Below are 15,679 nucleotides of genomic sequence, written 5' to 3'. Positions count from 1 at the left end.
GTCCAGCATCATAATTATTTTTTTAGGATAAATTTATAGCTGTGGAATGAATGGTATACACGTTTTTATGGTTTTTGATATTGATTGCAAGATTGCCCACCAGGCAGGTTACAGGCAGTATTTTCCTTATATCTTGACAAGTTTATATTGTAACTTAAAACCTTTATGAGTTTGATAAGTAAAAACAAACAAAAAACAAAACAAAAAAAACAGCAACACAGGCAACTTTTTAAAATTTTCGTTTCTTATATTACTAGCATAGTTGAATAATTTTCATGTCTTTGACTCTTGTGAATTACCTATTAAATAACCTTTGCCCAATTTTCTACTGAAGAGTTTATCTTTTTATTTTAAAAAGATTTCATAATAGGATATATATGAAAGATATTGTCCCTTTTTCCATCACATAATTATCCAGTTTACCATTTGCCTTTATGGAATCAGTCTATTCTCACTGATTCAAGTTGCTGCCTCTGGTGTATACTTAATTCTTGTTTATGGTGAAGTCTGTTTCTAGACTTGTTCTTCTGGTCCATTGAACCATCTGTTCTTCCTATGCCCAGTATACAGTGTTTTAATCATTGAGGTTTTATCATGAATTTCAGGATCTGGAAAAGCAAATGTGTACTCTTCCTTGTATTCTCCTTCTTTTATTTTTCCATGCTCTTAGCTATTTTCACCAGTTTATTTTTCCTGACAAATTTTATAATCAATCAATCCCCTATACTCCAAATTCTTTTGGGATTTTTAAAATTGAAAATGCATAATTCTAATATATATTAACCTTAAAAAGTTCATGCTTATATATTCAGTCTTTTCATCCAGGTTATTATGAAGGAAGGATATGTGAGTTTTAATTTATTCAGATCTCTTTTGTGTCTCTAAGCAAAGTTTTATAGTGTTTCTAGGTAGGTCTTATACATTTCTTGTAAAAGGTATTCCTGGTTTATGTGTTTTTAGATTCCTGTTGGTTTCCCATTGTAGTCAACTAAATGATTATTGTTAGAATGTAGGAAATATCTTTTGTTGTTATGTGCCCTTTATTGATGATAATTCTGTTTCTTTCTCTTAGCTGGAAATTCCTCTGCTTTAAATGCCTTTCAATAAGCTCTTTAGCAAATGGAGACTGAGTGAATGCATGTAAGCCGCAGCCAGTAGGTCAGGAGTCAGGTGCTAGAATGGACTCTTTCAAAAGAAGGCTCTGGCATCTCCTTTAATAGTAAACACCCATTTTTCTGGAATGGTACATATGCAGGCCTTGCTGGAATTAGGCAGCTGGTCTCGAGAGACTACCTCTGCCAGAGTCTTCTGACCCTATAACAAAAGATCTTTGTGTGTGCTTTGTGGGGAAGACTTGACAGCCTGAGCTGTCTGTCTTAGCTGTCTGAGCTAAGCTGTTATTTCCATTTGGTCAAACGGTATTTCAGTGGCATCTAGTCTGGCATGAGAAACCATTTCAGTCAGGTCTTCTCTGGCAGAGTATTCCGATTGATTGCAGGTTCCTGTAGTTGTTTCTTTTGGGTTTTGACTTTTCAAATGACCAAGAAGGGCTGGGGCCTGACATTTGCAATGGGCCTGAGTTGTGGTATGCCTTGCATCATTCTTACTCTGCTTCTGAACTCCCTTGACCACATTCAGATTTCACTCTAGGATGTTGTAACAAATCCACATTTGTTGCCACATGGGATAAGGGTTATTATGAATAAGGAATATAGGGATCAGTGTGCAAATCCAGTCTATGTTGATGGTGTGGAGGAGCACTCAGATTTGTACCACTAGAATCTGTCTTTCCTGCACTATACCTCCTGGGTAGACAGCACCTGCCCTCAAAAGGACTTAGAGAGAGACATATGCTGGTTATTCAACCAATTTCCAATCTCCTAGCTGGAGCAATGGGTGTACTCTCTGACTTTTTTGTCACAGGCATTAATAGTCAAACAGTGAAATAGAGCCAACAAGTACTAATTATAATACATATATATATTTTATATTTAAAAATCAGTCTATGAAAAGAAAATATTAATGAGGTAACTTTTGTATTTTATACTTTAATTAAAAAGCGATATTATATCTTCAAAATGTAGCCATTGTTAATTGCTATTTATGCATTATTCACTGAATATATTACTATCTTTGTATTTTCTACAAAGATTTATCAGCATAATTGTGAGAAACCTTCAACACTTTTCAGGGTTCCAGTTAGGTTGGTAATAATGATGCATTTGGCAGTTGTTTATAAAGGGATCATTTTAAAAAGAAGAAAAGTTCTTTTTTTCTCCCCTCAAAGCATGACTTCTAGCCTTCACTTGGAATTTTTCTTTAACCCAGTAAGGCTTTGTTCTCAACCCAAAATCTCTTGTGATATTAAATCAGTTTTAGGGAGTAATTTTTTGACCAGTTAATAAGATGTGTTTCTTCTTACTCTATACTTAATACTCCCTTTTTCTTACTATACAGCTCATATATACCTATATCTAAAATTACTTTTATTCAACTTGCAATTATCCTATAGGATTTATGATGCTATTTAATTGGCTAAGTCTGTGCCAAGACAGGAAATAAAATGGTGAACCTCATAGTTAAAATAGGCTACTCTATCTTCTTTGGCTAATAATCTCAGTACCAATTTTAATGAAAAACTAGTACTCAATAAGGTCAAGTATATCAAGTTCTTTAAGTAGCACTTTACTCAGAGAAGGGACATGAATTACCAAAGATACCAGGTTCTACTCTTAAGTCAGTGTGTCTTCAGATGAGTTATTATTTCTAGGCTCCAATGGGTTAACAAGAAATAGAAGACACAGTCTCTTCCATTATTTGGTAATGAAAGAAACACAAGGGTTAGATACATAAGTCCTCAGTGCATGAGTGAATGAATGAATGTGATCTGTTTGGAAAGGAAAAGAAGGTTATGATAGGTTATGAAAGATGGAAAAGCTTTATGGAGAACTTAAGCCAGACAAAATGTGAGTGGGTGAGGGAAAAGAAAGGACATGTTTGGTAGAGGGCAAAGGGAAGCCCATTCTAGAACTTGAAGTGGGAGCTGATATTTGTCATGGTTTGAAGGTAGCGCAGATAAAGCATTCTGCATAATTCATTTGCACGTTTGACCACTCTGCCTTTGAAGTACTTAAAATTTAGTCAGGGACTTGGTCTTAATGTTATATCTCAAGATCTAGGAGAGTAGCAGCATATAATAATCCTTTGAGAAATGCTACTGGAATAAATGAATGAATGAACCAAGTGTATGTGTCAAGATTTCCACCTGTGAGCCTAATTACTTATCTGCTCTCTTAACTGGCTGCTATCCTGTGTGCTCTACCCTGACCTTATAATTCTTTTTTGTGCCATATACTTTGCTGTGAAAATCTGAGAGAGTAAGTAATTTCAGTTATACCTTCAATAAGGAAAAATAATCACGAATAACAGTGCTTCCCTCAAGCATACACACACCCCTCATTTGATTCCACTCCTGGTCTTGACTATATCTAATTCAGGAAGAACTTTAGGGGTAGCATATTAAATTCAGGAGGTACAATCTACAGATAACACCATCTACCTATAATCTTACTCTTTTTGTTGAATCTATTCCCCAATTTACAAATCTACCAGCCTGAGAGAGAGAGACATGAATAGAATCAAGGAGGCTTGATCTGGAGGCAGAAATAAGAAGGGCTGCATTCAGCATTGTCCAAGGGCACAGTGGTTAGCCCAGGTGCCTTCTGTCAGTGGCAAAGCTCTGGTAGGAGGTGGTGTCTCAAACAGCCCAGTGCCATCTTCATTAATAACTTCCTTCACTTGGATATTTAGCTTTCCACAATACATGGCTGGCAAGAGTTAAGGAAAGCTAACAACAGAACTATGTGGTATCTGAATATATTTTATATTTAAATCTTTAATCTGTTTGGAATTTATTTTGATGTTAGCCTCTTCACTCCCTTGCCATTTTCTGAATAATCCATTCTTTTCACAAGGATTTACAGTGTTATCTGCTTTATGTGCTACATACATATCTATTCTTAGGTCTGTTTCTGGGGATTTTTTATTCTGTTCACTTGATTTGTCTGTCTGTTCCTGTATTAGTACTATACTGTTTTTAATTATTGAAGCTTTATAGTACAATTTAGTATCTGGTACAGCACATTCCTTCTCATTCTTCTGTTTCAAAAATTTTGGCAGTGTCTCACACATTTATTCTTCTAGATGAAGTTTAGACTAATTTCTCAGCATTAAAAAGAATACAATTGGGCTTTTTTCCCTTGGAATTGTGTTAAATTTGTAAATAAACTTGGGAAACACTGACATTTTTTACTTCGAGGTTCTTATCCAGGAATGTGCTATTTTTTCCATTTACTCAGATTTTCTTGTGTCTTTCAGCAAAGTTTTATATTAATAGTTTTCTTCCCATCGAGCCTAAGCAACCTGTTTTTAGTTTGCTCCTAAATGTACAATAGCAAGAAGAAAGTGTAGCATATGAGATATTTTCAGTTGTCTGGATGTACTTGAATTTCCCAGGTCAATATATATTTTCCTTTGTTTTTATTTTCCTTTGGCCACTGCAGTAGAGATGCAGGAGGGAGGCCCAGGCACTGCAGAACGCTTGCTTCTGGAGCAGGTGAGAGTGAAGCAGATGCCTCCCTCCCAACCTTGGAGTCCTCTTTACCCCTGCCTCTACATTATGTGAGGGGCCATGAAGGAATCTTTTCTTTTGCATTCATTAGCTTTGTAAAATCCTTGCTGATTTTTTAAATGTAAAAAAAAAATAGTACCTTTAGCATAAGCAATATCAGTGTTTCCATTGAAAATGGATTTGATCTCCCATTAATGATTTTAATGACAAAAGTCCATTTTCTTTAAGGAAAAGTTCAGAGAAGTGGATTTTATGAGATAGCCTCTCTCTGCCTAGTGGGACATTTTTTACTTCCCTATTGATTGTTAAAGGAATATTATAGTGCTATAATTATCTGTGTTTGCTCACAGTAATTATCCTTCTACAAAGGAAGCTAGGATTGAAAGAATAACTGCTACCATATACTCAGACCCTGACCGTACCTCATCTCAGTTAATATGCACAAGGGCCTTCTCAGGTAGGCATTGTCATCCTCACTCTCCTGATGAGGAAACCGATGCTGCAAGGAGATAAGAAATTTGCTCAAGGTCACAAAGGGAGCAAAGCCAGGCTCCCAAGCCTTTATTCTTAATCACTACACTAATATTTGGTTGTGTAGCAACTGACAGATTCAGAATATTAGAAAAAAATTAAAAATAAAATGTGGGGTACTTAAAACTTACTAAAGAGAATCTATAGTTTGTATGTAAATTAGTTATTACTAGTTATAGGCCACACTTAATTCTGAGCATTACTGATTATTGTTTAGATCAAAGATTGGTTTTCTTTATGCTACTGTAGACCAAACGTATATCAGCCCTTTCAGAATAATTGAAGTGATCTTTCTGAAGAGTCAGCAGGTGAAGTTTGTCAAAGTTCATGACAAAGCAGCGTGGATCAGCACAGAAGGAAGAGGCATCCGGGGCCAGGGAGCTGGGAGGTAGCTCTTGGCAAAACTATCTTAAGATGATGTGATGGGAGGAGAGCCAAGTGGAGGGGTCAGATTGAGGTGTTGGGTGGCTTCCTGTTGAGGATATGTGGCAAAACCCCAGTTAGTTCTCCAAAGGGAAATTAGACCTGGTTCAAAATGGGAAACTAGGGTAGGGGAATAGCCAGGACTGAGAAGGGAGAGATGAGATGGGTGCTTGTTCTGCTTGTTTTGTGTCTGGGAGTTCCACGGGTGCTCAGGGCTGGCAGAAGGATTCTAGATGCCAAGAGTATGTGAGTGTGAGTGTATGTGTGCGTATGTCTCAGGGTCTTCGGTGGGAGCTGTTATAGAGGAGTCTGTTTGCTTTCTTATCTGGTCCAGGGATTGAATTTCACTGCTATATGATAGAATTGAATCTGCTTAATATACTTCATCCCTCTCCTATGGTTGGTCCAGGCACCTGTATGGGCATGTGTCTGCAGGTGGTGGCGTGTGGGCAGGGCAGCCATCAGGCTTGAGCAGGGAGGCACTGGAGAAGGCCAAGGCAGACACTGCCAAAGACAGAGTTGGCTTTGGATCTCTACAAAAATCCAGAAAAAACTCTGGTCCTATTTTCATAGAATTAGGCCAGAAAACACTGAATGAACAAGTATAACCCTCAACTTGAATTAGTCAAATGGTTTATTTCTAGTTTCACAACTGGGAGTGTTCTTTGGAAACCCACATTTGGGTAGTGAAAATTGCACTTTCTGGACTAGACTCCTGTAAAATGAGAAATGATGATGCATCGAAAAATGACTTTATTGTATTTTTATCAGTAGACAAACTTCCTAAAAAATTTACATACTCATATCTGTATATAAACCCATATCATAAAAGGACCAATATGACACTGTTCTGAATCATGCAGTCTTTGCAAATAACAAGCAGGCTGAAAAATGTCTGAATATAATTTTAATTATTGAACTTTTTCTCCTAATTTGAAAATTAGTCTGTAAACTTTACAGTGAGAAGTAAGTTGGATAACTGTGTAAGTGACCGATTATACATTCTCATAGTGTTACTAATAACATCTATTTTTGTGGCTCCTTTTTTTTAATCTACCCAAGATAGTACTTTGTTCATGGCTTTTTTTGAAGAATATTATCAAAGGTGAACAAGTACGTTTTATACATAGGCTCTACTTTTTTACCCCCATGCAGTAGTGGGAGGAGCAACTTCTAATGTGAGTCTTTGCTTGTGGCTCTTCCACATGGACAGGTTTTCAGAGGAAGTAGAAGTCTTATAAAATAATAATGTACTTCTTCCATTACATCTTCCTAGCTCAGAAGTGAATGCTCTGCTCCTCTAGCTTGTCAAGACTTAGAAGGTCCTTGGAGAATCTAGGACAGCTTCCTCATGATCCAGATGAGACAGGAGGCTCAGAAGCAGATGGGGCAGGGGGCTCAGAAGGTTGTCTAAACAACAATTATTAGATCTGCCTTAGGGGAACATCCTGAAGTCTTGGTGTAGAGTGTGAATTGACTTCCTACATCAATATCATGCATAGTCACCTGCCCTACAACAACTTTCTGAAGCAGTTTTTGTGTTTTTTGGTCTGTATTCCCAACTTTTGCTATTAAAGTAAAATTCTTAAGAGGATAAAAGGGCAAGCATATAAGGCATTGCATTGTTTCCCACTTCAGCTGGAGAGTAGCCTCCTAGGCTCCAGGGAGCTCTGCTCCAGGTAATCATGTGTGGGCAATGAACATTAATCCAAACTCCTGACTCTGAGCACTGCTGAAGGTGCAGAGATGTTGTAGAGATGGACTCTGTCCTCCAAAAGCTTAAAGTCTAGTTGAATAGATGACATAATCCATCCCGCAGACGTTATCGTGCATGTGTGTGTGTGAGGCAGTGTGGCAACACAGCAGTGATTAAGCTGCAGCCCCAGCTTTCTGTGGAGTTTGTGATGAATGGTAAAGTAACAAATGCCGAACAACGCAGGCAGTGCAGCAAACTTCCCAATGAGTAGTATAAGCAGGTAAGTAGTGCTTGGAAAATGGAGAAATCACTGTGAGCTGAAATGGCTTGGGAAGGCTTTAAGGAAGCAGTAGACTTAAGCAAAAACTCCAAATTTGGCTGTTTCTTATAATCATGGAATCTGTTAGGTTCTAGAATAAAGCCCAAACCAAGTTTCAGTTAAGTATAAATTTCCAAAATTATGGGGATTCTTGTGCTCTGTCTTCAGTGGGTCGCTGTGGCTTCCTCCTCATCCAGTTCTTCTCCCTCTCCCAACTGTATTCCATTGTGTCACTCGGACACACTTCAAGACTAAAAAGTATAAAAAATTATTCAGTGAAAACTCCCCTTGCTTCCTTCCTCATCTCTGTCTGACTGTTCCCTGCCATCTCTATGCCCAGCCATTGTCATTAGTTTCTTATGATATCATTGCAGAGTTTTTGTGAATATACAAGAAACTATGAATATAGATTCTTGTTTTCCCTCCATTTTTACATGAAGATAGCATGTTGTGCTCAAGGTTTGATATCTCGCTTTTCTTCACTTAATATATCTGGGAGATCTTTCTTAACAATACATAGAGCACATTCTCATTCTTTTTGATAAGCTACATAGTACTCCACTGTGTGGATGTACTGTGATTTATTTAACTAGTTCCCTATTGGTTGTTTCAATCTTTGCTATTACAAATAAAGCTTCAATTAATAACTATCCACATGCAGATGTTCCTCAACTTATGATGGGTTACATCCCAATAAGCCCATTGTAAGTCAAAAATATCATAAGTCAAAAGTACATTTAATACTCCAAGTGAAAATGGTAAGTCAAACCTTCATAAATCAGGAACCATCTGTATGTCATTCATATGTGTAGATACCGTATACAGCAATGATATAGTTACAGTGATTTAGTGGTTTTGAATGGGGTCTCTTACAAAGAGAAGTACAGGTTAAAAGGATTCTAACCCTGGCATGTCATTAGTTTCTGATTTGGATGTTCAGTAGGTCACATTGTAACCCAGAAACCTGGAGATAACCTGATAAATGTGCCTAATAATAGCAGATATTATTTCCTATCCCAGCACTTGTATTATAAATAGATTTAACTTAGAAAACCCTGGATTTTGTTTCTGATTGGTTTTCACCAGAGTTACCTGGTTTCAAAATATGTTTATTGGTAGCATTTGCCATCACTGAGCCTGGGCAACTTCACACTCTTTTAGAATTCATTCTTTTCTGGGGTGCCTTCCAGCCTACTATGAAATTCTCAAATGCTGCTATGATCTTGTTTTTGTAGACGGGCTCATCTTCGCTTGTGCCTGGAGAAGTTGAAGGGGCTAGTGCCACTTGGGCCAGAATCAAGTCGACACACTACGTTGAGTTTATTAACAAAAGCCAAATTGCACATAAAGGTAAGCGTATCCTTGGGATGCTTCTTTGTCTTTACCTGTCCAACAAGGGTTTGTCTGTTGTTATGAGGATCAGAAAATGTGTATCTCCAGACAGTCCTCTCCTCTGAACTCCTCCAACATGGCTTTTGGATGAATCACAGACACTTCAAATGCAACATGTCCAGAACCCAAATGACTGTTTCTCACCCTCATGTACCAGAAGTTAAATGGTCCATCCAGCTCTCCATCTAATTGTACAAGCCAGAAACTCAGGAGTCCTTGATATAATAGCTCCTGCTCTTACCCATACATATCTAAGCCGTCTCCAAGACCTAAATATTTCAAAACCTGGTCTACTTCCATTTCATACCACCATCATGTACTGCATTAAAATCCTCAGAGGCCTCCCTACATCCCTCTGACCCCCTCTGATCTGCTCTCCATGCTTCCTGAGAACAGTCCTTCCAAAGCTCAAATCAACACATTACCCTGTTTAAAATTCTTCTGTGTCTCAGGATAGATTCTGTCACTGGGCCTGTCCCAGTTTCTGCCTGAGCTGGCCATCACCTGCCTCTGTAGTATCGTCTTGTTCCATCCATCCCCTCTCTGCAACGTTTGCAGGCTCTTGTACTTGTCATGTTGTCTTACCACGGGGCCTCTGTACTTGCTGTTCCCTCTGCTTAGTACACTTTCCCTTCTTCACCTGGTTAACTTCTACTCATCCTTCAGATCTCGGCGCGAGTCTTGCTAGCTCTGAGAAGACTTCATTGACCTTCCTGACTTAGTCACCTCCTTCCTATAACAGGTCATCTTGTCATTGGGTGTCTGTCTCTCTTAGCACTTGTCACAGTTGATATTTGACAATGGTTTGTATGACTATTGGGTTGTGTCCATCACTAGACCGTAGACTCCACCAGGGAGGGGCCTGGGTCATTGTGCTCACCTTGTATCCCCAGCACCTCAGAGTGTCTAGTGCAGAGTTGACCCTCTGTGTGCAGCTGGAATAGCAAAGAATCAGGTGAGTTGCATTCAAACTCCTGAGCACCACAGCCAAAATCACTGTTCAATATGTTTTGATAGTCATATCTTTGTTGGACAAATATCACTTTAATTATGGTTAGTAGCCTGCATACATGATAATTCTGGGAAAAAAAGAACCTCTATTTAAAGTAAAACAGCTACAATTTAAACGATCTTCTTAATTATCTGAAGAATATGAGAAGCTAGGGGGCAGATTTATAAAAACGAGTAGTCTATGGAAATGTGTTTTCTAAGCTCTTCTGTTGGACAAATTGAAATCAGGACTTCAAAAGGGACTGTTATTTCCTGCTAACAAACAGAAGTTAATTGATAATTGAAATTTGGCAAGACACAAAAAAGTGCTTGTGTAATTGGGACACGTACTTGAATAAACATAATTTTAAATGGAAGTGGGTTTTTTAGGCTCCCATCATGTGCATTTTTCTAGTTCAGAGGGATGAGTTCTTCAGGGGATCACTGCAGACAGGGAGACCAGGTTGGGGGTTGCCGCCTGCAGTTGTTTCGATACCAGAATTGAAGGGTGCCAGGATACCAGCGTGTCAGAGCTCACCCCAGAATCCTCGTGACAGGACAAGTACCACAGCGTTGGGGATGCTGAAGAAGTTAGACGAAGCTAGGAGTCACTGGCCAGTCAACTTCCTGTCTCGGAGAGAAGCTTGACAAGTGACACACCAAATGGCTTCTGAGGAAATCTGGCACATTTTGTCACTAGAGGGGAAGATACGGGGTCATTGCCAATTTAGAAATCTCCCTGTGGGCTCCAACGACTACCCCTTTGACTTGCAGAAACTTGAAGATTGTGACAGAAAAGCCGTTCACCAAATAGACCAGCTTCAGCGAGAGCAGCGACACCTGAAGAGGCAGCTGGAGAAGCTGGGCATCGAGAGGATCCGGATGGACAGCATCGGCTCCACCGTCTCCTCGGAGCGCTCCGACTCGGACAGGGGTGAGCCCCCCGGCTGTGCTCTCAGCCCTCCTCTCCCTGCCTCCCTGTCCTCTCCCACCTGTGCTGCTCTCAGGAGGCAGGGCATAGAAGGAACTAGAACTTGCTTGTGATTTGGAGAAGTTGAGCAGTGTGACCTCTGGTGATAAGTTCCTCTTCCCCAGTAACAGTTAGATGACAGTGTCCACAGAAGGGTTTGGTTGGGGTAGGTTTGGTTTTTAGCCTGAGTTGTCTGCATAGCGTCTCCATCAATGTCTCTCTCTCGTCCTCCCTGCAGAAGAGATCGATGTTGACGTGGAGAGCACAGACTATCTCACGGGTGACCTGGACTGGAGCAGCAGCAGTGTGAGTGATTCTGACGAGCGGGGCAGCATGCAGAGCCTTGGCAGTGACGAGGGCTACTCCAGCGCCAGCATCAAGAGAATAAAGCTCCAGGACAGTCGCAAGATGTGTTTCGGTCTCTAAGAGAGTGGTTGCTGCAGCTGCCTCCGCGAAGGTTATCCCTGTCGGAGCTGATTAGGTAGTGTATTGGACCTGCCCACAACGCCCTTGCACGTAAACTTCAGTGTACCACCTTTACCAAAATCACCTTTGTAACCGTTTCCAAGGAAGTGCTTAGGATTGTGGGTTTCTGATTGCATCCACTAGCTTCTCTCTTTCTCTCCATAAAAATTCGTCTCTGAGAGACTGTACATTCCAATCAATTTGAAGCACCCAAGAATTCTTAGACCGAATAAGCAATTTTCACATCTCAGCAGTTTCCCTCTTCTTTACTGTCCTCGTGTATTCCACCAGACCTTTCGTACGGTTTTCTGGCTTACCATGTTACTTGCATAGGAGGATTGTCCAAGTGTGTCTTGTGCTTAGGAAACTGAAGGAAACAAACTTTTAAAGTTGAGATCCTGATCTCAGAACTCCAAAGTAAGCTTTGAAAGCGGCGTTTAAGAACACTTAACCATGGACCTCACCCCCAGTGAGGAAGTCAGGAATACCTCTGGAAAACACCCCCTTCCCACACAGCCCATGTGGATGGGAGCAGTATTTCTCACTTTAAAACGGACACCTTGATAGCGTGTCTTTGGGGGTTGCACAGCTTATAAAAGTTCCAAATTGTTTGTTCTCACAAACAAAACGGTACAATCTATTTTTGTGCGATATTCTTGGGACCTTGCTGTGTACCGCTATCTCAAGGCACATTTTCCCCTCAAAGTTTGCTAATGCTACTTGTCTCTGGAACATTTTTTTTTTCCTACCTCAGAGATAAATGAGATCTCCATTTCCCACTTAACACAAAGTGATTATGCCTCTTTTTTTTTTTTTTCCAAATAAGTGACATTTGGTCCAATTCTAATATATTTTCCTATTTAACTTTCAGCAATAACTGAGCTTTGGCACTAGCTGAGCTAGTGGCCATGATCAGTGAAAGAAAAAGTCCACATTTCTACTCTCTATGTTGCAGGTGAACAGGAGGGGATGGTACGGTGTTACTAGAACTCCTCTCCGTATTATTTTTGGACACACCCAGAAACTTCTTTATGGAGGCTTTTGGGTTGATAGTTTAAAAGGCTGATTTTTCTTTTTGGTTTTGATTTTTCCCTTAAGTGGTCTCCCACTTTGTAGCATTTTTATTTAAGCTAAAACAGAGCACATGTATATGTACATAAGACACATTAAATCTATAAATACTATTTATTCATTTTATATAAACTAATGTAATGGAAAATAAATTCTTATGACTTTGTGCTTTTATAGATGTTCTAGAAACTTTGTATGTAGGTATCTACAAAATTGGTTCATTCCCCTTAATATTTTTGCATTCATATTTTCGAGGTCTTGATGTTTTCAGCCTCTGGCGAATCTTTTTCATTGAATTTGAACCATTTGTAAAATCTGTGATGCTGAAGCAGAGTGTGTCACAAAGTGATGAGAACATTCCTAAAATCCACAGACGCACTGCGACCTAAGGGCTCAACGGCTGACTCGGCAGTGGGCAGCCAACCCGCTCCGCTGTTGGCCTGCTGTCACTAGCACACCACAGCCTTGTGGCTCACCTGGTGCCCGCGCCTTGCACACAGCGAAAGTCAAAGTTCAAACGCACTCTACATGGAAGCTCATCCTATACATGAAGAGCGAGCTAAACAAAGCAAGATTACTTTTGTGGAGTTTTTTTTAGATTATTCTTTAACGTATTAAAAATGTTTTCATTAGAAGTAGTGGATTCCAAAGTCATCTGTAACTCTTCTGTTTTTGTTTTGTTCTGTTGTTTTCTTCATTTCAGCTTTGGGTGGGGAGAGGGGCAGGTGACACAAAGGATTTTTTTTTTTAATTGTTGGAATCTTTTCCAATAACCAGCTAAAGATTTGCACTGAAATACAACTTGTATGCCTTTTGCATTTTTAAAGCCTGCTTCCTGAATTTAAGCAAAGTGATAGTGTTCAAAGAGCCAGCTCAGCCTGTAACACGTTTGAAAAAGATATATCTGCACTTTGAGGTCCCTTTTGAATGCCATTCGCTAGACCTCTCGAGTATTTTATTTCACTGCTACATCCAAGCGCCTCACAAGTCCACGATGCTGGATGCTGGATGGCATCAAAGACTCAAGACTTTGGAGAAAGCTTATGGGCTTGCATTGGGGGTGGGAAGGGAACAAAATGTGTGTACTTCTTTGTTTAATTTAGAAATAAGGCATCTGAGAGATGCTATTATTTTCTGTGTTTTAATTGTTGTGCCTTTGAGTTAAACTGCATTTTTGTCTTTTGGTTGAAATATGAAATGTACTGTCCCAATATAAAACAGTAATTATTTGACCTTTGCACTGTTTGTCTGGTCCTTTTCAATTTGATAGCATATAAATGTGGAACTTGATAGATCTCTATATTTTTAATGCACTTGTGATAAACTGACACCAGGGTTAGACATTACTTTTAGAGCTCAAGGTAGACCAAGTCAGCATGCTAGACAGGCTTCTCTCTAACCAAAACTATAACCTTCAGGACCAGCAAACTCAGCCCAAGGCAGCTACTCCCCTTCCCCACGTGGCTGATCGGCAGCCCTGATTTGCCAATCTGTCCTCTCTCATTCACTGATCCACCAGCGTGACTGCTAAGAGCTATAGGGTCTTTTTGGTTGTTTTGTCTTTTTAAGCAAAATGAAAACCTTTCTATTAGGGTTGTTTGGGGGAGGGGATGGGCAAACATAAACCCCAGCCTTTAAGACTTTGACAATTGTACGTAAATATAGATGTGTATAAATATAGGCACATGAATATTTTTATGTGAAAGTTGATTTTAAAAGCTAAAAAGAAATCTAAACTGCACTCTTATTGATACCATCATAATGCAAGTGGGAAAATAAGAGCACGCAGTCCAATTTAATTTCATGCAGTGAGAAAATATATATGTGCTTCTGTTAACATCCCTGAAAACATAGCTTTCCATCCTTGTTGGCTTTGAATGGTGGACCGAGCACCCAGGGTGTTTTATTTTGTTTTGTTTTTTTTTTGCTAAGCAGAGATCTTGAATTCCTCAAGTGCTGGTAGCAACTTGCTCCTTTCTCTAGTCACAGAGCTAAGGCTAGTTTAGTGATTCAAAGAGCATCACATTTATGAGCAGGACCTAAATTCTCCCTGTCAACCTAAGACTAAAATAATTTCAGTGTCGATTCAGAACTGAGCATTAAGTAGTCCCTGATTCTGCAATCAGCACTTGAGTGTTTTTTGTTGTATTGTTTTTGTTTTTTAAGGTGGGCATTTTCATTTAACTTCTATTTTTTCTACCAAAAAAAAAAAAGGGTCCTCACCTGGGTTTCCTGTGGGTCTCTGTCCCCATCCCTAAAGTGGCCAAGAGCAAATGCTGGGGTGTGAAAAAAAGTGTAAACTAGGTAGGATTGTGATGCTCAAAATAACTGTCTGGCAATATCTTGGGGCTTGATAATGCATTTTGTGGATGTTTTTCTCCTTGCCTCTTCCCCATCCTTTAAAGAGAGAACCTATTTTTGAAAAGTAGATATATATACACACACACACATTATTGTTTAGGTTTTTCTACCATACTGTGTTGGCAAGAATACCACTTTCTTTGTGCTTTATAATCTATTTATTCCCCCAGATCTTGGTCTTTTCTGTTTCTTCTTTGTTTCCCCAAGTTCCTTTGTCTGCCCCTCTTTCCTTTCCCTGTGTGTTGAACCCCAGATAGTGAAAGGCTAAAAGGCAATTTCCTGCATGTCAATCTATTATTTTTCTATGTCTGACTCTGATGCAGCATGTTTAGGTAGCTGGCTACTCCTGATTTTAAAACCCTTCTTGAGAGAAGACAACCCAAAGACACTTTTAGATGAGGTAGTTTTTCTCATTCTACATGATCAGATCTCTGTAAACTGTTTTGTTTCGAAAGATACTGGGTTAGGGGGTGGGGTACAAGATGTGATTTATCATGATTTCATCATCACTATTTATTACATGGATGATTTTCTTGTATTCTGAAAGAAATAATTGACTGGCATTCAGCTATTGAATGGCTGAAGAAATTGAGTATTTTTGTCTTCTCTCAAAATTATAAAATGAGAATTAGTAAAGCACCCAATTCTAAGATCGATCCAGATTTTAAGTTTTGATTTCTTATTCTCGGGGAGGTGGTGGATCGAGGGGGCATTCTTCATTTTAGCTTTTACCTGAGAACCAAACTTGCCTTTACCCCTTGTCCCTAGAATTGGTGCTCTTGGAACATTGCTGTTAACCATCAGTTTTGGGGGGCCATCTTCCTAATGGTA

The 15,679-nt window shown here is 39.4% G+C and overlaps 1 protein-coding gene across 1 annotated transcript in view; it reads left to right on the top strand.

Moving 5' to 3' along the window:
* MXD1 (MAX dimerization protein 1) overlaps window positions 1-12,634 on the top strand; it is a 23,123-nt gene extending 10,489 nt beyond the window's left edge. Inside the window, exons 4-6 of the mRNA XM_012646471.1 lie at window positions 8,835-8,949; window positions 10,756-10,915; window positions 11,190-12,634. Coding sequence (XP_012501925.1) covers window positions 8,835-8,949; window positions 10,756-10,915; window positions 11,190-11,377 — 463 coding nt within the window. The 3' untranslated portion in view covers window positions 11,378-12,634. The remainder of the gene's footprint in view (window positions 1-8,834; window positions 8,950-10,755; window positions 10,916-11,189) is intronic.
* The last annotated feature ends 3,045 nt before the right edge of the window (window positions 12,635-15,679 follow it).

This window comes from Propithecus coquereli, unplaced genomic scaffold, assembly GCF_000956105.1.
Source record: "Propithecus coquereli isolate 6110/MARCELLA unplaced genomic scaffold, Pcoq_1.0 Scaffold243, whole genome shotgun sequence".
NCBI lineage: Eukaryota > Metazoa > Chordata > Mammalia > Primates > Indriidae > Propithecus > Propithecus coquereli.
The sequence above is the reverse complement of the archived record's forward strand: the minus strand, read 5'-3'. Positions and strand labels throughout refer to the sequence as shown.